This window comes from Dipodomys merriami, unplaced genomic scaffold (assembly GCF_024711535.1).
Source record: "Dipodomys merriami isolate MVZ:Mamm:240054 unplaced genomic scaffold, mDipMer1.0.p SCAF_17, whole genome shotgun sequence".
Lineage (NCBI taxonomy): Eukaryota > Metazoa > Chordata > Mammalia > Rodentia > Heteromyidae > Dipodomys > Dipodomys merriami.
In genome coordinates, this window is record NW_027203048.1 from 14,090,305 (window position 1) to 14,110,307 (window position 20,003).

The following is a 20,003-nucleotide window of genomic DNA, read 5'->3' on the forward strand; positions in this document are numbered from 1 at the left end:
GGCTAGCACTCTACCACTTGAGCCACAGCACCACTTCTGGCTTTTTCTGAGGAATCAAACCCAGAGCTTTGTGCATGCTAGGCAAGCACTCTACTACTAAGCCACATTCTCAGCCCTGTAGTGTCACTTTTTTCATGGTTTAATATTGAACTTAAGTCCTCCTGTGCTATGCTTCCAGAGTAGCTAGAATTATAGGCATGTGCTATTATGCCTGGCCATTTGTATTATTCTCTCTCTTTCCTGGCGCGCGCGCGCGCGCACACACACACACACACACACACACACACAAAATTGTGTATGTACTATGTCTCATTATTCTCTCTCTTTCCTGGCCACTTGCATTATTTACACACACACACACACACATTGTGTATGTACTATGTGCCACAATGCCTGACTATCTGCAGTTATTTATTTTTTTGTCAAATCACTTGTAAAACTGGGCACTGGTGGCTCATGCCTATAATCCTTGCTACTCAGGAGGCTGAGATCTGAGGGTTGCAGTTTTAAGCCAGTCTGGGGAAGGAAAATCTATGAGATTATTATCTCCAATTCACCACTAGAAGACAGGAAGTGGCTCTGTGGCTTAAAGTGGTAGAGTACCAGCTTTGAGTTAAAAAGCTCAGGGGCAGTGCCCAGGCCCTGAGTTCAAGCCCCATGACCGACCCCAAAAAAGAAAAAAAAGATCACACATATACCTGTTAAATCACAGCAATCTGATAACCGTAAGTATAGGAAAAAGAAAATTTATTGCTCTTTTTCTCTCTAAATATTTAGCAAGGAATCAATAGTAGTGTAAATGGAATGGGATAAGCCACCATATACTACAGATGAAGTCTTGATGTTTTCTCTCTCGTAATAGGCCACTCTGTCCCAGCAGTTCTGCAGAGTACATTTCATGCTCAGGCCTGTGAAGAACTCTTTAAACACTTGTGCATCAGCGGAACCCCAAAGATACGGCTCCATACTGGCCTTTTGTTGGTTCAATTATGTGGTGGTGAAAGATGGTGGGGTCAGTTCCTTTCCAATGTTCTTCAGGAATTGTACAATTCAGAGCAGCTTCTCATCTTTCCACAGGATAGGTAGGTCAGAAAGTGTTAGTATTTGTTACTGGTAATTTGTAATTCTCACAGTCAGCTTGAATATTTACTTATTTATTTACTTATTCACTCATTCATTTATTTGCTTGTAGTGTTGGGGGCTTGTACATGGTAACTGGCACTCTCATTGAGATATTTCCCTAGATTTTATTGTTTAGCTTTTCAAAGCTTGCTTATTGGGTTACTAAATATGGAGAAAAAGCAGGTAAGCATTCTACCACTTGGGCCACAGCACCACTTCCAGTTTTTTGGTGGTCAATTAGAGATAATGGTCTCACAGACTTTTCTGCTTGGGCCTCCTGAGTAGCTAGGATTACAGGCATGAGCCACTGGTGCCCAGCTTAGAAAACAGGTTTTTTAAGTCTTTTGACAATTCCCAGTAAAGAGCCCCAGTATTGTGTTGAATATTATATATAGTCTTATTATACTGTTTGGTTTTTCTAGTTGAGTCTATCAAAGTTACAGGTCTGATTTGTAGGTGTTTTTTTTTCCAATCAGATCATATTACTTTATAGTTAGAGTTGACTTTTTTTTTTTTTTTTTGTATTACGGTTTGCACTTGCTAGATAAGAGATCTGCCCCTTGAACCCTCCTCCAGCCCTTTTACTCTAGGTTATTTTTGAGATAGGGTCTAGCTTTTTGTCTGGGCTAATCTGGTCTGCCACCCTCCTATTTATGTTTCCTATGGAGCTAGAAGATACAGCTTCAAGCTCAGTTTCTTCTGTTGAGATAGGGACCTCATGAACTTTTTGCCTGGGATGGTCTTGGGTTGTAGTCTTCCCAAGTAACTAGGGTTATAGTATGAGTCACTATGCCTATCTTTATTTTAAGACTTAAAGTTCTGTGATTCACTACTCAATGCGTGATTTCCTATAGATAACACTAAAATCAACTAAAAAGCAATAACGAGGGAAAAAGTTTATTTTAATATTTAATTTATATTCCATGTAAATCTTTCTTTGCAAACCAGAAATATGCATTAAAAATTTTTTTACTGTTAGTATAAAAGTGATGTACAGAGGGGTTACTGTTTCATAAGAAATAGTAAAGTTTTAAGAGAGCTATCTTCTTTAATACTTTAACTTTTATTTTAAATTATTTATGAAGACAAGCAAGTTGATTCTTGCTGCTCATATTATTTATCTTCCTTTTTAGGGTCTTCATGTTACTTTCCTGCATTGGTCAGAGATCACTGAGTAATTGTGGAGTATTGGAAAGCTTACTTAATCTCTTGGATAATTTATTATCACCTCTTCAGCCAGAGTTACCCATGCATAGGAGGACAGAAGGTATTATATTCATATAAACCAGCTACCTTAAGTACAAGCTTAAGGTTCTTACACAATATCCTTAGAATATTTTATTTATTATATTCGTCCTGGGGCTTGACCTCAGGGCCTAGATGCTGCCCCTAATGTTTTGTGCTCAAGGCTAGCTCTCTACCACTTGAGCCACAGCTCCACTACAGGCTTTTTTTCTGGTTACTTGTAGAGCCTCATATACCTTCCTGCTCATGCTGACTTCAAACTGTGATTCTCACATCTCAGCTTCCTGAGTAGCTAGGATTATGGGCGTGAATTACCAGCACCCAGCAGCTTTGATGTTTTAAATGATAGCAATATATTTTTTTCTATACTATTAGAACAAAATCAGAGTTTCTTATATAATTTAAACTTTAAGACACAGTTGCTATAGTGCTCAATGTGATGCTTTATTTGATCAAGAAAATAAAAAGAATATAAACTTTAGAATATAATTTTGTACTATATGAATTGTAAATTGATTTAGATGTTTTATTCTTAGGGCTTTTTATTCCAGTTCATAAATTATTACCTGTTGGATTCAGGGCACACCTATTTTATTTAATTTATTTTTTTGACGGTTATGGAGCCTGGGCACTGTCCCTCAGTTCTTCAGCTCAAGGCTAGCGCTCTACCACTTGAGCCACAGCACCACTTCCTGCTTTTTCTGCTTATGTGGTGCTGAGGAAGCAAACCCAGGGGCTCATGCATGCAAGGCAAGCACTCTTACCACTGAGCCACCTTCCCAGCCCAGCCTTCTATTTTAGTTGTAATAGTAGTAGTAGTAATAAAAGGGATTTCAATTCCATCGATCAGGTTATAAGTACAATGCTTCTTGGTCATTGTTAACTCCTTCCGTCATTCTCTGCCATTTCCCCCCTCCCCTCAGGTTGCATAGTTTACTTTTTATATAATGTCCATTGGCTATAATGACTGTGTTTGCTATTTTTGTGTCAAGAAATAGCTGTCATTTATTATTTTTCAGAGTAATTCTGAAATGTATATTATCACTAGTAATGGTATTTCTGGACTTGTAATATGTTTGTTGTCAGACCTCTTTAGGACTGTTATAGTTACTTGGGTTTCCCTTTTTAATTCTAGGAGTACTAGACATTCCCATGATAAGTTGGGTTGTTATGTTGGTGTCCAGATTGCTAGATTATGTTGCAACTGTTGAAGATGAAGCTACAGCTACAAAGAAACCTTTGAATGGTAAAGACAGGGAGAGGCTTCTGACAGGTATCAGAAGTTTATAATAATATGTTGGTGGGGATTTTGAGTGACTTCGCATTTGTTCCAGAACTGGTTGTTGGCCTGAAGATACCAGCAGTATGTAATTTATTTTAGTTAACTCTTTTTTTTGTTTTTTTTGGTCCAGTCATGGGGCCTGAACTCTGGGCCTGGACACTGTCCCTCAGCTCTTCAGCTCAAGGTTAGCGCTCTACCACTTGAGCCACAGCGCCACTTCAGGCTTTTTTCTTATGTGGTGCTGAGGAATCGAACCCAGGGCCTCAGGCATGCAAGGCAAGCGCTCTACCACTGAGCCACCTTCCCAGCCCCTTAGTTAATTCTTTAGGAATCTGTTTATAGGTAGAATTTATATTTAATGAAGATCATTTTTTGTCTGGATGTCAGTTTTAGTTTTAGAATAAATCAGTGTGTTTCACAAACTTTTTTGTTAGTTTCTTGTGCTGGTTCTGGGGCACTAACTCAGCCTGGTCACTGTCCCTGAGCTTTTGTGCTCAAAGCTATCACTCTACCACTTGACCCATACCTCCACTTTCAGATTTTTGTTTATTATTTGGAAATAATCTCAAAGACTTTCCTGTAGGGGCTAGCTTTGAGCCCTCAGATTGTAACCTCCTGAGTAGCTAGGATTAACGTCTCCCTTCCTTATTTCCCTCCCTCCCTCCCTCCCTTCCCTCCCCTCCCTCCCTCCCTCTCTCCCTCCCTTCCTTCCTTATCCCTCCCTCCCTCCCCCCCTCGTTGTGCTGTGGTGGAGGTTAAATCTTTTTCTCTATCATTTAAAAATTTTTTTTCTTTGTAAATAATGGGGTTAGAACTCAGAGCCCAGTGCTTGTTTGGATGGCCCTCTACCACTTGCCTCTGAGTGTGGCCTTTTGCTAACTAATTGGAGATGAGGTCTTACAGACTTCCTTGCCAGGGCTGGCTTTGAATTATGGTCCTTTTCATCTTTTCCACTAGCACCCTAAGACTTTAATTGGCATATTGCATTAATTCTGTAAATATATTAGAATACCATATATAGAAGGATGTTATGAAGCAGAAATGTATGGTTTCTATTTTTAAATTTGATTTTCATATTTTATGTTACTCTTTTTTTTATCATTATTGAGTAATACAGTAGTCTTTACATACTCTAGATTTGTGTGTGTGTGTGTGTGCACGCGCGTGCGCGCTTATGTGCATGCGCGTGTGCCAGTCCTTTGGCTTGAACTGAAGGCCTGGGCATTGCCCCTGAGCTTTAGTGCTTAAAGCTGTTGTTCTACCCACAATCCCACTTCTGGCTTTTTGGTGTTTATTGGAGGTAAGAGTCTCACAATGGTCTTTCCTGCCTGAGTTGGCTGAAAATCCTCAGATCCCATACTCCTGAGTAACTACTATTATGGGCATGAGCCAGCATTGCCTGGCTATGCTTGAGCTTTTTCTCAAGGATAGTTCTCTACCACTTGAGCGAAAGTTCTACTTTGACCTTTTTGGTGGTTCATTGGAGATAAGGGTCTCAGGGACTTTTTTTATAGGAGCTGTCATCAAACTTTGCCATCTGAGTAGCTAGAATTACAGGTGTTAGCCACCAGTGCTTGGCATAGATTCTTTTTTCTTTTACTTGTGACTTTTTTTTGTACTTGTACTGAGGGTTGAACTCAGGGCCTGGTACTCTACCACTTAAGCCACACCTCCACTTCCTAATTGTAACTTTAATAAAATTCTTGAACCACAAACTGACTCAAAAATTAAAGGAAATTACTTGTCAAGACCAAAGGTTTTCTTCTTATTATTCCAGTTGATGAATGATTTTTATGAAAGATTTGAGGTATCCAAATCTGATGTAGAATATCTCCATCTAGGTTCATAAAATTGGAAGTTCTAAACATTATCATTATTTTAAAAGTTCCATTGAAGTATTTTATTACTGTTAATGGTACATAATATGTCTTGAAAGATGAAAGTATTCTCATATATAAATTTTTTTTCCCAGTTTTGGGGCCCAAACTCTGGACCTGGGCTCTGTCCCTCAGCTCTTCAGCTCAAGGCTAGCATTCTACCCCTGAGCCAAAGTGCCACTTCCGGCCTTTTCTGCTTATGTGGTGCTGAGGAATCAAACCTAGGGCCTCATGTATACAAGGCAAACACTCTACCACTGAGCCACCTTCCCAGCCCTATATAGGAAATTTTTTAATGTTGGTTTTTGAAATATGACCTATTAGTTTACTCAGTTATGGATATAGTAGTAAGATATATTATTCAAAAATAACTACAACATAAATTTGGAGTATAATAGGTAGCATTCAGAATTAATAAGTGCTGGTACTGGGTCTTGAACTCAGGGCTTGGGTGCTGTCATTGAGCTTGTTTTTTGTTTTTGTTTTGCTTAAGGATTTGTGCTCTGCCGCTTGAGCCATGGCTTCACTTCCAGCTTTTTGCTGGTTTATTAGAGATAAGAATTGCATGACTTTCCTGCTTGGGTTGCCTTGCCTTTTTTTTATGATCCTCAGATTGCAGTCTTTAGAAGCCACTATTCCTTGGCCTGGTTGAATGTTTTTAAGATTTGATGATTTGAAGTAACACTTGATAAATGTATAGTAGAGAAGGTGAAAAGATGTAGTGTTAAGCAACTTGTTAACAGTGAATTAGAGATAGATATACTATAGTATTTGGCCTGACTTTCACAAAGAATAACTCATTGACTGGACACATTCCAAAATAAAAGAAATGTAGATCTATAGCCTGGTTTTTAAATCATTAACCTTACGTTGTCAGTTATTAATGAAATTATTCAGAGTCTGGGTTTCTTTTGCCTCTAAAAACACATAGCTTGTGTATTTGCAATAACTGAGTCACATTCTCAAAGCTGTGTTGTACAAAGACCAATCTTTAACAATGGATGAATGAGACTTTAAAGAATTTTTAATTTAAACTATCAGTAAAAGTAGTGGCAGTCATTGTCTTTGGCAGGTCTTCTAATAAGTTATGTTAGCCTTGATTTTTTTGATAGTGGTTCTTAGAAGTTTTTTATGTAAGAAAGGTATTTTAAAATTACGCTGATCAAAATTATTACTGTAACTTCTTCTTCCATTGTAGGTAACCAATGGAGTTTCATTAACAATAATCTGCATACTCAGAGCTTAAGTAGATCTTCCAAAGGCAGCAGTAGTCTTGATAGATTATATTCCAGAAAAATCCGAAAGCAGCTTGTTCATCATAAACAGGTAAAAGCTGGAAACTTTTTATTTAAATGTTTGAGATGTCATTTTTGGGGTTATTGTAAGATATATATGCTCTTAGATCATAGGTATGAGTTACTGTAGGGAGATGGTTTGATAATTTAGAGACCTTATTTGTAAAATGGCAATATACCTACTTTGTATGTTTTTTTGGTTATGTTCTTTAAACTCTTTACCTTTTCTGTTTTGGTGTTTCTGGGGTTTGGACTAAAAGCCTTGTACTTGGTAGGCAGGCACTAGTACTCAAGCCATGTCCCCAATCCTGTGGATCACTGTAATTATTTTTTGGTTTAGGGTCTATATTGCCTGGCTGGTCTAGACTGCAATCCTTCTATTTATGCTTCCCTTATAGCTGGAATAAGTTGATCATACTTCCATGCTCAAGTAATTGGTTAAGAAGGGAGTCTCAAGAATGAGTCTCAAGTCTTTTGTTTCCAAGCTGGCCATGGATCTCTATCACCTTGATCTCAATGTTCCAAGAAGCTGGGATTATAGGTGTGTGCCATGTGCCCAGCTAACTAGTTCACTTCTTTTTATGTCTCTTATACCCATTGTAAGTGTAATCACCATTTCTTTTGCCTAGGCCTCTCCGCTCCTTTTCTTCCTTTAGTCTGACCTACTTTCAGTGCTGGTACTTAAATGGTTTTTTTAACATAAAAACCTTATTGTACCATTTCTTCCATAAATACTCAGTGTCTTCTGGTTGATCTTCAGATGACAGACACTGTCATCTGCTTTTCCAACTTGTAGATTTTAATTTTACTTTTAAATATTAAGTAATACTGAATTTATGGTCCTTTTTCTCCATGCTTCTTTCTTCTCTCCCTTTCAACCATCCTCTGTTCTTCAGTGCTGGGAATCATACCCAAGGCCTTATAAATTAGGCAGATGCTTCCCTAGTATAGTTATACTTTCATTCCTTTGTTTATAACTAATTCAGATTTTTACTCCCATGTAATTTGTTCCATAGATTCCCTGAATTCCTCTTTTCATCATCCTGTGTTTTTTGTTCAATTCCTTTATTTTGTTAACTTGAGATTTGTGCATTCCATTGAGAGTATTTGGTCCTTTTTCTTTTTTTCTGGTGATAATCAGGTTTTCTAGTCAGGGCTTTGAACTTATCAGGTAGGTTTTCCACCAGTTGAGTCATACTTTTTTTCCCTTATTTTTCTGATATTGTCTCTTATTTTTGCTTGCCTGGACTACAATTCCTTTTACACCTGCCCTGTAGTTGGGATGACAGGTGTGAGTCGCCACATCTAGTTCATTGTTTGAGATGGGGTTTTATTAACTTTTATGTGGGTTAGTCTTAAACCAAGCCCCTTCCTTTCCCACTTCCCAGTAACTGGGATTATAGGTGGAGATTACCACCCTGGGCCTATTAAATGATTTTCTAAGGCATTGTTTGTGAATTATGTAGTAGGTATTCTTTTCTTGATGGTTTCTTTTTCTTAAAATGCTATTTTTGAGGTTTACATTGAGTATATCAGTAGTTTACTTTTTTTATTGCTGAATACTATTCCATTCTTTGTTCCTAAATATTTTCCTGTTGATGAACCCTTTAGTTTTTGGCTTATGTTTTTGTTCCTTTTTTTTTTTTTTTTTTTAATCTCAGCAAATAGAGTAAAGACTTAAGTATACTTACTGTAAAACAAAAACATTCTTATTCTAGAGATTTATGGTAGAGTATATGCTTTGCATCTTCCTAATACCAGGATAAAAAAAAAGTTACCCTTTTCTACAGAAACACTATTCCTGTAATAGTTCCTATGTGTTAAGTAATGTTTGTCTAAGTTACTTAAGGTGAAATTAGATTTCATATAAAAATCTTGATTTATCATGGTGAAGAGAGCTTTGAGCCTGGGTTTTTTTTTAACATTGGAATGGGCATTAAATATTTTTCTCTTGTTTTTGATCTATAAACTTGATAACTGATGCTTTCCAACAATGTGAAGTGCATTTTTTTCTGTAGTACCTAGACTCTGACTCTGAGCTTAATTTTGCTCAAGGCTAGTATTCTACCACTTGAGCCAGAGCACCACTTCCAGCTTTTCTTTGTTCAAGCTGGCATTGAACTATAATGCTCAGATCTCAGCCTCCTGAATAGCTGGGATTACATGCATGAGCCACTGGTGCTAGCCCTTCTTAAGTACTTTTAACTGATCTTTAGAAACTTGCATTCTTTCAAATTCAACTTAAATTTTTTGGGCATAACGTATATGCTTGCTACAGTTAATTTTGTGTATGGAATTTGAAAACAAAACCCTGTTGTCACATCTTTTTTAAATGTTACTATTTAGTTCTTTGTTATGGACATTATTTCACTGGTAAAACTAGAAAGTGGTGTAAGAAATAATTTTTGGTAGAGTAGTAATATTATTTTGATGATTGTATTGTGTTTATTAAAAGATATTATTTCTAGGAAATAAACCCTAATATATTTAGGGTGACTGAATGTCAGTTTGCTAACTTACTCTCAGATAATTTAGAAAAAAAATGCAATTCAACAATAAGTAAAATTAATTTCATTTAAAATTATATTTTCTTTTGATTATACTTGTTGCATATTTTAACTGTGGGTCTCCCAATCGAAAATATAATTGGAGTAGGCAGTTGGAGAATGTATGTTTTGAGTATCCAAGCCTAATATACTGGACTTGCAGATTTCTGCATTAGAGGCCTTTGGTGATCATTGTCAGGAAGTTGACAACATCAGAAGTTGATCTGGTCAGTTCAGTAATGGGTCACTCAGGAGTTTATGGAATTCTGTTGCATTTATATTGCTTTAGATGTTTCCACTCACACTGTCTAATTGATTTAACAAGCATCAGTGCAGGTTAGTGATATAGTTCAGTGGTAGAGCATTTGCCTAGCAAGTGTGAGGCAGGGACATCTAAAATCAATACACTATCAAATCGAGTGTTTAGAAGGCTTCTTTGCTTTAAAGATGCCACCTCTTGCTGGGTCCTCCTATAAAGAGCTGGCCTTCTTTCCTTCCTCCCTCCCTTTATCCCTCCCTCCTTCCCTCCCTCTCTCCTTCCCTCCTTCCCTCCTTTTTCTCCATTCTTGGTCATGCTGGGGTTTGAACTGAAGGGCTTACTTGCGCTCTGCTACATGAGCCATACCTTCAGTCTTACTTATTGTTGATCATTTTTGGAGATGAAGTCTCATAGAATTTACTATACTGGCTGGCTTTGAATTTTGAACTTCTGGATGTCAGCCTCCTGAGTAGTTAGGGTTATAGACCTAAGTTACTGGTGTCGGGCTAAGATATACTCTTTCTCAAAGTTTGCATGTAAGTCTATGGTTATTTGAATTAAAAAAAAACCATTAAACACAGTCACACCAATATATTTACTATTCTCTATGGAAATTCCTATCAAAGCAAAATTAAGAATCCTTTACAAATCCTAAACATTGGTCTGGGAAGGTGGCTCAGTGGTAGAGCGCTTGCCTTGCATGCCTGAGGCCCTAGGTTCGATTCCTCAGCACCACATAAGCAAAAAGACAAAAGCTGGAAGTTGCGCTGTGGCTCAAGTGGTAGAGCGCTAGCCTTGAGCGGAAGAGCTGAGGGACAGCGCCCAGGCCCAGAGTACAGGCCCCATGACTGGACCCAAAAAAAATTTTTTTTTTTAAATAAAAAAATCCTAAACATTTAAAAAGCAAACAGTTTCTTTTTACTATTAAAAATACAGAGTAGCTGGGCATTGGTGGCTCACACCTGTAATCCTAGCTTACTCAGTGAGGATCAAAGCCAGCCTGGGCAGGAAATTCCATGTGACTCTCAGCTCCAATAAACCACTCAGAAAACGGGAAGTGGTGCTGTGGCTCAAGTGATGGAGCTCTTGCCTTGAGCTGAAAAGCTGAGGACAGTGCTCAGGCCCAGAGTTCAAGCCCCACAACCCTCAAAAAAAATAGAGAGAGTATAGAGTTTGCTTGTACAACAGTCTTTATGATTCTCTGATTGTTTTTTATGGAGGTGGTACTGGAATTTGAACTCATTGTCTTCCACTTGCTAGGCTGGCACTCTACCACATTTCTAGTGTTTTTTTAAATTTATTTTTATTTTATATACTTTTTGGATAGGCTCCCTCATTTTTATCCCGACTAGTTTAGACTGTGATACTCCTATTACATTCCTGCATAGCTGGAATGACAGGTGTGTACCACCATGGCACCCTTTTTTTTGGGGGGGGGGTCAGTCATGGGGCTTCAACTCTGGGCTTGGGTGCTGTTTGTATGCTCTTCAGCTCAAGGCAAGCTCTCTACTGCTTGAGCCACAACGCCACTTCCAGTATTCTAGTGGTTTATTTGAGATAAGAGTCTCAAAGGACTTTCTTACCTGGGCTGGCTTGTTCAAAGATCCTCAGATCTCAGCCTCCTGAGTAGCTAGGATTATAGGCATGAGCCACCAGCGCCGGCCATGGCACCTTATTGATTGAGATGGAGTCTATCATTTTGATTGGGCTGGCAGTAAACTGATGTTCCTCCCAGTATCTCCCTCCTAAGTAGCTAAGATCACTGGCCTAAGTCACTGTATCCAATTAACCAGCCATAAGATGAAAGTAGAGGTGTGGCCCAAATGGTAGAGGGCAGGCTGTGAGCTAAGGGAAATTGTGGGGGTAGAGGAGAGAAAGAAAGCAATAGTACCAACCCCTGAGTTCAGCCTCTATATTGGCCAAAAAAAAAAACCAAAAACACATATATATTCCTATGTGTCTCATTACTACATGAGAGGATTATAATGATTTACAGTTTTTGTTTTTAATATTAAAAAATTATCATTAAGGAGTTGTACAAAGGGTTACAATTTTATGTCAGATTATAAGTACAATGCTTCTTGGGCATTTTTACCCCTCCGTTCACTTTAACATTGTTATTTTTAAGATCAAGTTTATTTTTATTTTAAGCAACTTAACCTACTAAAAGCAAAGCAGAAGGCTTTGGTGGAACAGATGGAGAAAGAAAAAATACAAAGTAATAAAGGATCATCATATAAACTCCTGGTAGAGCAAGCAAAACTAAAGCAGGCTACTTCAAAGGTATGATACATGCTTTTTAATGTAATTATCTCAGAATAGTGATTTTCTTTTTAGTATTTTTAAATTTTTAAGGTAATCTTTTATCAAGATTAGCAGATTTAAACATAATTTGTTCTGCTTATCAATAGAAAATTGGTTAGCTTTTAACTCAAATATAAACATAGGGCTTTATTGTTCCCGGTGTATTACCTTCAAGTGGATTGAGGTAGATTAAATTGAAGATATGAATCAATAGACAGTTTTTCCCAGGTAGCATTTGAAGGTCCTATTTAGTACTGTCATAGTTTAATACACAAGTGTACAGAACAACCATTGATGCTATTTAAAAAACTAAAATCTATTTAAAGTAAAAACTTTGACATCTCTGTTTCCCTTAGTTTTGTTTTGAAAGATTTTCAGTGGTTTAGAACAGAAACTTGTTTTGGATCTACTGATACACAAACCTGAATGTAGCTTGTCTTTTCCACATGCAAATGCAGACTTAGTGTGATATTTAAGTAGTAGTTAAAAATTGCCTGGCATGATGCCACACGCCTATAGTCCTAGCACTTGGGAGCCTAGCCTCAGGCAGGAGGATTCTGAGTTCAAGTCCAGCCAGGACTACATGATAAGAACCGGTCTCAAAAAGAGCCTCATAAAATTTAAGAATAGTAATTTGGTGTATAATATGTACATATGTGTTTGTATATATGTATATGTGCATATGTCAAAAAGTTTGTTTCTATAAATATGGAACTAGCGTACATTTTAGAATAATTACAATAACATAATACTGAAAATCAGTGTGTTTTCTATTCTTTTTTTTTTTTTTTTTTTTGTAATAAGGATTTAACTCAAAGCACTCTACTATTTTGAGCTAGTCCTGTTAGATTTAGGCTTCATCTATCAGTCTTCTGAGTAGGTGAGATCATGGTGTGTACCATCTTACTGTGTTTTTGACATAGGTTGTTTGGCCTCAAATCATTATTCTTTTGTCTCTGTTAGAATTACAGGAAAACACTGCCTTGCCAGGTTAAAAAGTTAGCCGGGGGCTGGGAAGTATGGCTCAGTGGTAGAGCGCTTGCCTTGCATGCATGAGGCCCTGGGTTCGATTCCTCAGCACCACATAAGCAAAAAGAAAAAAGCCGGAAGTGGCGCTGTGGCTCAAGTGGTAGAGCGCTAGCCTTGAGCTGAAGAGCTGAGGGACAGCGCCCAGGCCCAGAGTTCAGGCTCCACAACTGGACCAAAACAAAAACAAAAACAAAAAAAAGTTAGCCGGGTGCAGGTGGCTCACTCCTGTAATCAGCTACACAGGAGGCTGAGATCTGAGGAATCACGGTTCAGAGCCAGCGTGGGCAGGAAAGTCTGTGAGACTTTTATCTCCAATAAAGCACTCAGAAAACCAGAGGTGGCGCTGTAGCTCAAGTGGTAGAGCACTAGCCTTGAGCTGAAGAGCTGAGGGACAGTACCCAGGCCCAGAGTTCAAGCTCCTCGACTGACCCCCCCCCCCTCAACACCCCCCCCAAAAAATAAAGAAAAGAAAAAAAGTTTTCTTTATCACCAACTTTGTATAAATTACATTTAGGATGTTTTGATAATATTTACTTAAATGGGTAGAGTTGGCCTAATATTTTCCAATGGCCTTTTTGTAGAATTTTATTTTTCTGAAATTCTGTTATATACTAATCAACTTAGCCTCACTAGGAAATATTGATTATAGATTTTAATAAACTTTACCTTTGAATGTATGGTTTATGTAAAATTTTTGTTAGATGTTGTATGTTAATATTTTCCTTTCATATATAAATATATACTGATAATGTTCATGAACTAATCAGTGATTTTATTACTGTAAATTTTTTATCCAGCATTTCAAAGATTTAATACGTTTGCGTCGGACAGCAGAATGGTCCCGTTCAAATATAGACACAGAAGTTACAACAACAAAAGAAAGTCCAGAGATAGAGCCACTGCCATTTACTCTGGCACATGAACGTTGTATTTCAGTAGTCCAAAAACTTGTTTTATTTCTCCTCTCAATGGATTTTACATGTCATGCAGATCTCTTACTATTTGTTTGTAAGGTAAGTCAACTACTATGTATAATCTGTAAGTATATAGGGTCCAAGAATGTACTTGGAATGGATGATGTTTTAAATTGATTTTGATTAAGAAAAATTATAACTCCTTTGGTTTTGTTTTTTTACAATTACTTAGGTTAAACATTTTTAAAGACATATTCCTAAGGGAAATGGTTTAAAGTTTAATTGGTTTATATTTTGAGGGCTTGAAATATAAATAATTTGGGAATACTTATTTCAGACTTACTTTTGTTATCTTAATTAAAATAGCCAATATACATATATATATGTGTGTCAAATGATTTTTTCCTAAAGACTTTTATTGTCAAGATTGTTTTCTTGGGCTGGGAAGGTGGCTCAGTGGTAGACTGCTTGCCCTGCATGCATGAGGCCCTGGGTTCAATTCCTCAGCACCACATAAGCAGAAAAAAGCTGGAAGTAGCACTGTGGCTCAAGTGGTAGGGTGCTAGCCTTGAGCTGAAGAGCTGAGGGACAGCGCCCAGACCCAGAGTTCAGGCCCCATGATCACCCCCGCCCCCCCCAAAAAATATTGTTTTCTTTCTTTCTTTTTTTCCTTTTTTCTTTCCTTTTTGGTCGATCATGGGACTTGAACTCTGGGTCTAGGCACTGTCCCTGAGCTCTTTTTGCTCAAGGCTAGTGTTCTACCACTTTGAGCCACAGCACCACTTCTGGTTTTCTGGTGGTTAATTGGAGATTGGAATTTCACTGACTTTTCACTGGGCTGGCTTTGAACTGTGATCCTCAGATCTTGGCCTCCTGAGCTAGGATTACAGGTGCTACTGGTGCCTGGCTATGATTGCTTTCTTATAGCATGTTCTTTTTTTTTTTTTTTAATAGTTATGATTTTTAGGTATTCCACTCTGACTTGATATTTAATCTATTTGATTATATATTTTCCTATTCTATTTTAAGTGATTGACTCCGCCCGCCCCCACCTTTCCCCCCCCCCCCCCCCCCCAGGAGCCTCTTTCTAGGAAAACATTCTTTTTTTTTTTTGGTCGGTAGTGGGGCCTGGGTGCTGTCCCTGCACTCTTCAGCGCAAGGTGAGCTCTCTATCACTTGAGCCACAGTGCCACTTCTGGTTTTCCAATGGTTTATTGGAGATAAGAGTCTCACGGACTATCCTGCCCCGGCTGGCTTTGAACAGTGATCCTCAGATCTCAGCCTCCTGAATAGTTAGGATTACAGGCGTGTGCCACCGGCGCCAGGCGGAAAACATTCTTTGTCTTGTGTTATGATACCAGTTCTTTTTTTTGGGGGTGGGGGGGTCCGGTCGTGGGGCCTGAACTCTTGGCCTGGGTGCTGTCCCTCAGCTCTTTAGCTAAGGCTAGTGCTCTACCACTTGAGCCACAGCACCACTTCTGGCTTTTTTTCTTTTTTTCTTATGTGGTGCTGAGGAATCAAACCCAGGGCCTTAATGCATGCAAGGCAAGCGCTCTACCACTGAGCCACCTTTCCAGCCCAATGATACCAGTTCTTAAGGGACTATTTGACACTAAAATCATATATGAATCATTACCAAAGTGCCAAAGTGTTGATTGATTGCAATTTATTTATGCATTTTTATGCTTTCTCTTTTTGAAATTTTATTAATAAGTAGTTGTACAAAGAGGTTACAATTCCGAAAGTCAGGTCATGAATATAATGTATCTTGACCATGTCACCTCTTCTGTTTTTCTCTTCTGTTTTCCCCCTCCCATTCCTACCCTCAGGTTACATAGTTCAGTTTTTACTCAGTGTACATTGACTATAATAATTGCATTTGCTCATCCTTCCTCCTTCCATTCATGTGCTCCCCCTTTCCCCCCTCCTAAGAAACATGTTTCCACTACCTGTGTATTTGCTAGTATTATTTTTTAATTTTGATAGTTATGATTCTGTAAAATGTATTACAGGTTCTTGCACGCATTGCAAATGCCACAAGGCCAACTATTCATTTGTGTGAGATTGTGAATGAACCACAACTGGAAAGACTGCTGTTACTTTTGGTTGGAACTGACTTCAATAGAGGAGACATATCTTGGGGTGGTGCATGGGCTCAGTATTCCTTGACTTGTATGCTACAGGATATTTTAGCAGGTTTGTCAGTATTTTTTCTTTGGTATATCAATTAAGTTGTCGTTCTTCGTTACAATACTCCTTGAAGGACATTGCAACTTAAAAACATAAGAGTTCTTTTGAACAATGTTATAATATTAGCAACTATTTAATATTACTTTTGTATTTAATTATGTTGACATTGTGGGTAAATGTTAGCTTTTAGACGTTTTCAATACCAGTGGCATGCTGCTTATCTAGTTCTTTATAGGACACCGAGAAAATCACTGCCCCTATGTTTCTTTATTTGTTAAACAAATAGCGATAATAAGAATGTGTATATTTTTCAAGTGCTTAGACTTCTCTCATCAAATACAGGGGAATTGTTGGCTCCCATAGCTGCAGAAGCCATGGAGGAAGGACCAGTGGGGGATGATGTGGGAGCTACAGCTGGTGACTCTGATGACTCTCTGCAGCAGTCTTCTGTTCAGTTGCTGGAAACGATAGATGAGCCTTTGACACATGATATAACAGGTAAATCTTAATGTATTCACAATATCCTTTAGTTACTTACAGTAAATGAAAGTATGACTCAAAGAATAATACTAAAGTATTAAATTGATTTTTACGTTTTTCTGTTATACCTTTGGTATTATAAACATCAAATTATTGTCTTGATAAATACATTTTACATTGGTAGTTTGAAAGTATGAAAATATTATTATTTCCTAATATTCTGCTTATTTTGATTATATATGTTGATTAAAATGTGTAGAAAATACTTGAGCTGAGTGTTCATCTGGTCACCAGTGGCTCATGCCTGTAATCCTGGCTACTCAGGAGGCTGAGATCTGAGAATTGCAGAAAAGTCACCATGAGATTCTTACCTCCAGTTAACCACTCAAAAACTGGAAGTGGAGCTGGAGTTCAAGGTGGTAGAGCACTAGTTTTGAGTAAAAAGAGCTCTGAGATAGTCCCAGGCCCAGAGTTCAATCCCTACAACCAACCAAAAAAAGAAAGAAAAAGAAACGTAGTGTTCAAGATGAGATTAAAGATCCAGATTTTGAGGTACTTTAAGGTGCTTTCTTTAAATAAATTTGATTTGAAATTTGCATGCACAGTTCATCATGATCTGGCTGTTCCTTCCTTTTCAAAATACTATTTTTGTTATTGTTCCAAAGGTGTAAGATGGTCGTTATTTTCAACTCTTTGTTGTTCCTTAATCTTAGATTTGCTAATCACTTTTACATGGTATTCTCTTTATGCGAATTAAATTTACTCTTTTTCTTCATGATAAAGTCCTCCATATCTCAAATTATAAGTCAGGCCTGCCTCCAAGAGTTGTTCACTGTCACTCCCAGCAGAATTGAGAGCTGTGCCCACTTTATTTCCGCTGTGCTCTGCCAGCACATATCTATCATGTTGTAGTTTAGTTATAGTGCATCTCCACTCTTTGACTGTTGAAGAGCAGAGAACTGTATTATTAGTCTTCATGTATTTATACTGAAATGCTAGCAAAGGCTAGTATTTATTTTAGCTATTTTATAAATACATGTTAAATAACTGAATGAGAAAGATAGGAAATTGAGTGTTATATGCTATAGAAAGTTACTTAAAATTTAAGATTAAATTAATTTCTAATTACTAAATTAAAAATAAGGTAAATAATGGTTTTATAACTTGAACCTATGCGTTTCAATTTGTACTAGATATAAATAGTGTTTAAAATACTGTAAGGATGAATTATGTAATCAATATAACGTAGCTAGTAATATTACTCATTCTAGAAATGTTAATGGTTATTATGAATCACAAACTTTGTGCTACATACTTTATTTAGGAAGATAGTTGATTTCCTAATGAAAATACCATGAAATAGCCTTGCGCTAGTTCTTTAAATTTTGGTATTTTGCGAGGCATTGGTGGCTCTTGCCTAAAATCCTAGCTACTCAGGAGGCTGAGATCTGAGGAATGTACTTTGAAGCCAGCCCAAGCAGGAAACTCCTTGAGGCTCTCATCTCCAATTAACTACCCACCCATTTCCCATTCCCCATTCCTCTCCCTGTACCTTCCTCCTCCTCCCCTAAAATCCAGAAGTTTAGCTGTGGCTCAAGTAGTAGTGGGTTAGCCTTGAAAATAAAAAAGCTCAGGATAGCACGTAGGCCGAGTTTAAGCCCCAGGACCAGGGAGGGGAGAAAACAAAACCAAAACTTCATTGCCTTTTATTTTTATTATATTTTATGGAGTGATACATTTCCATACTGATTAACAGTTACTTGTTGATTTGTAAAAATGTAGTTTTTAAAATCAGGCATACTTTTTTTTTTTTTTTTTGTAGCCAGTTTTAGGTCTTGAACTCAGGCCCTGGACATTCTCCCTGAACTTTCAGCTTTTTGGTGCTTAATTAGAGAGAATAGTCTCATGGACTTTACTGCCCTAGCTGGCTTTGAACTGCTATTCTTAGATTTCAGGTTACTGAATAGGATTATAAAGGTGAACCACCAGTGCCCTGCAATATTCCTTAGAGGAAAATACATTGTTTTTTGCAACTAAAAGGAATGTTTCATTTAAGTTTATGTTAATTACTCACCAATAAGTTTTTTTCAATTATTTGAAGGTACACCTCCTCTTTCTTCTTTGGAAAAAGATAAAGAAATTGATCTTGAGCTACTTCAAGATCTAATGGAAGTTGACATTGATCCTTTAGATATTGATTTGGAAAAGGATCCTCTCGCAGCCAAAGTTTTCAAGGTATGTTGTTAGAACATTCTTTGCAACACAAGTTTTTTTCTTAGACTTCTTTTGTATTAATTATTTAAAAGAGAAAAGTAGATGTTTCTAAATAGCCAATCAGTATATTCAAAATACCTTAAATATATATATACATACACTATAGAAAAGGAATGAAATGGAGGTAATCTTAAAAAAAACAACTTGTGCTATAAGGCTGAACGAACAAATGTAGCAGTGGTACTCAATAGACACTGTTGAAAATGAATTATAAGTTTTTGTAAATATTTTTAATTATGAATAGGTTGTGAGAATTTAAAAGGTGTGGAGAGTGTTAGTGTTTAGTTCAGTTTAAGTTTAAATTATGTAAATTTGTTACTCATAAGGAAAGAAAAAGTTAATCACAATTTTTTCCATCTTTTTTAAGCCAATAAGCAGTACATGGTATGATTATTGGGGTGCTGAGTTTGGTACCTACAATTACAACCCTTACATTGGAGGTCTGGGAATTCCTGTAGCAAAGCCACCAGCAAATACAGAAAAGAATGGATCACAGACAGTTAGTGTATCAGTGTCTCAGGGTAAGTGTGTGTGTGTGCTTGAATATTTTAAGGCTTATACTGTTCTTGAAAACAACTTGTTCAGCCTGGGAAGGTGGCTCAGTGGTAGAGCGCTTGCCTTGCATGCACGAGGCCCTGGGTTCGATTCCTCAGCACCACATAAGCAAAAAGAAAAAAACTGGAAGTGGCACTGCGGCTCAAGTGGTAGAGCGCTAGCCTTGAGCTGAATTGCTGAGGGACAGCGCCCAGGCCCAGAGTTCAGGCCCCATGACCGCCCCCCCCCCCCCCCTCAAAAAAAGAAAACAACTTGTTCAACTGGTCTGGGTGATATAAGTCTTAATCCCAGCACTCAAGATACTTATGTGTGACAGCCCATCTCTGACTTCTGGACAAGATCCAGTCTCAAAAGCAAACAAATGCAAGTTGTAAATTTATGAATACTTTGTTGAAAAATTAAGTCTGGGAGTATTTCTAGGAAGGTTTATTATCAAGTTGTATTGTGAATACCATTTGCAGCATTCTCTTGTCACTGTGTTTGGAACTTCAAAAAAGAGATAAAAGTATTGAGGATTGTTGGTAATGATTTTGTTTTAATTCGCTTTCATTATTAAATATTTATAAATATTGAATATTTACTAATTTAGGCATTAAACATATACTTTAAAAAATAGAAATCTTAAGTTAGG

General features: G+C 37.5%; 1 protein-coding gene across 8 annotated transcripts in view; it reads left to right on the forward strand.

The window, feature by feature from the left end:
* The window catches only part of Birc6 (baculoviral IAP repeat containing 6), a 212,273-nt gene that overhangs the window by 96,275 nt on the left and 95,995 nt on the right, over positions 1-20,003 (forward strand). For 5 of the 8 annotated variants that reach the window (XR_011372505.1, XM_070025332.1, XM_070025335.1 and 2 more), the window contains 10 exons: positions 863-1,082; positions 2,256-2,389; positions 3,503-3,640; positions 6,725-6,852; positions 11,778-11,909; positions 13,757-13,972; positions 15,886-16,069; positions 16,406-16,561; positions 18,645-18,778; positions 19,185-19,338. Coding sequence is in view for 7 of the 8 variants with exons in the window: in XM_070025332.1 (XP_069881433.1) it covers positions 863-1,082; positions 2,256-2,389; positions 3,503-3,640; positions 6,725-6,852; positions 11,778-11,909; positions 13,757-13,972; positions 15,886-16,069; positions 16,406-16,561; positions 18,645-18,778; positions 19,185-19,338 (1,596 nt within the window). In the remaining variant the exon portion in view is untranslated. The remainder of the gene's footprint in view (positions 1-862; positions 1,083-2,255; positions 2,390-3,502; positions 3,641-6,724; positions 6,853-11,777; positions 11,910-13,756; positions 13,973-15,885; positions 16,070-16,405; positions 16,562-18,644; positions 18,779-19,184; positions 19,339-20,003) is intronic. The other 3 variants (XM_070025333.1, XM_070025334.1, XM_070025339.1) reach the window with 2 other exon arrangements.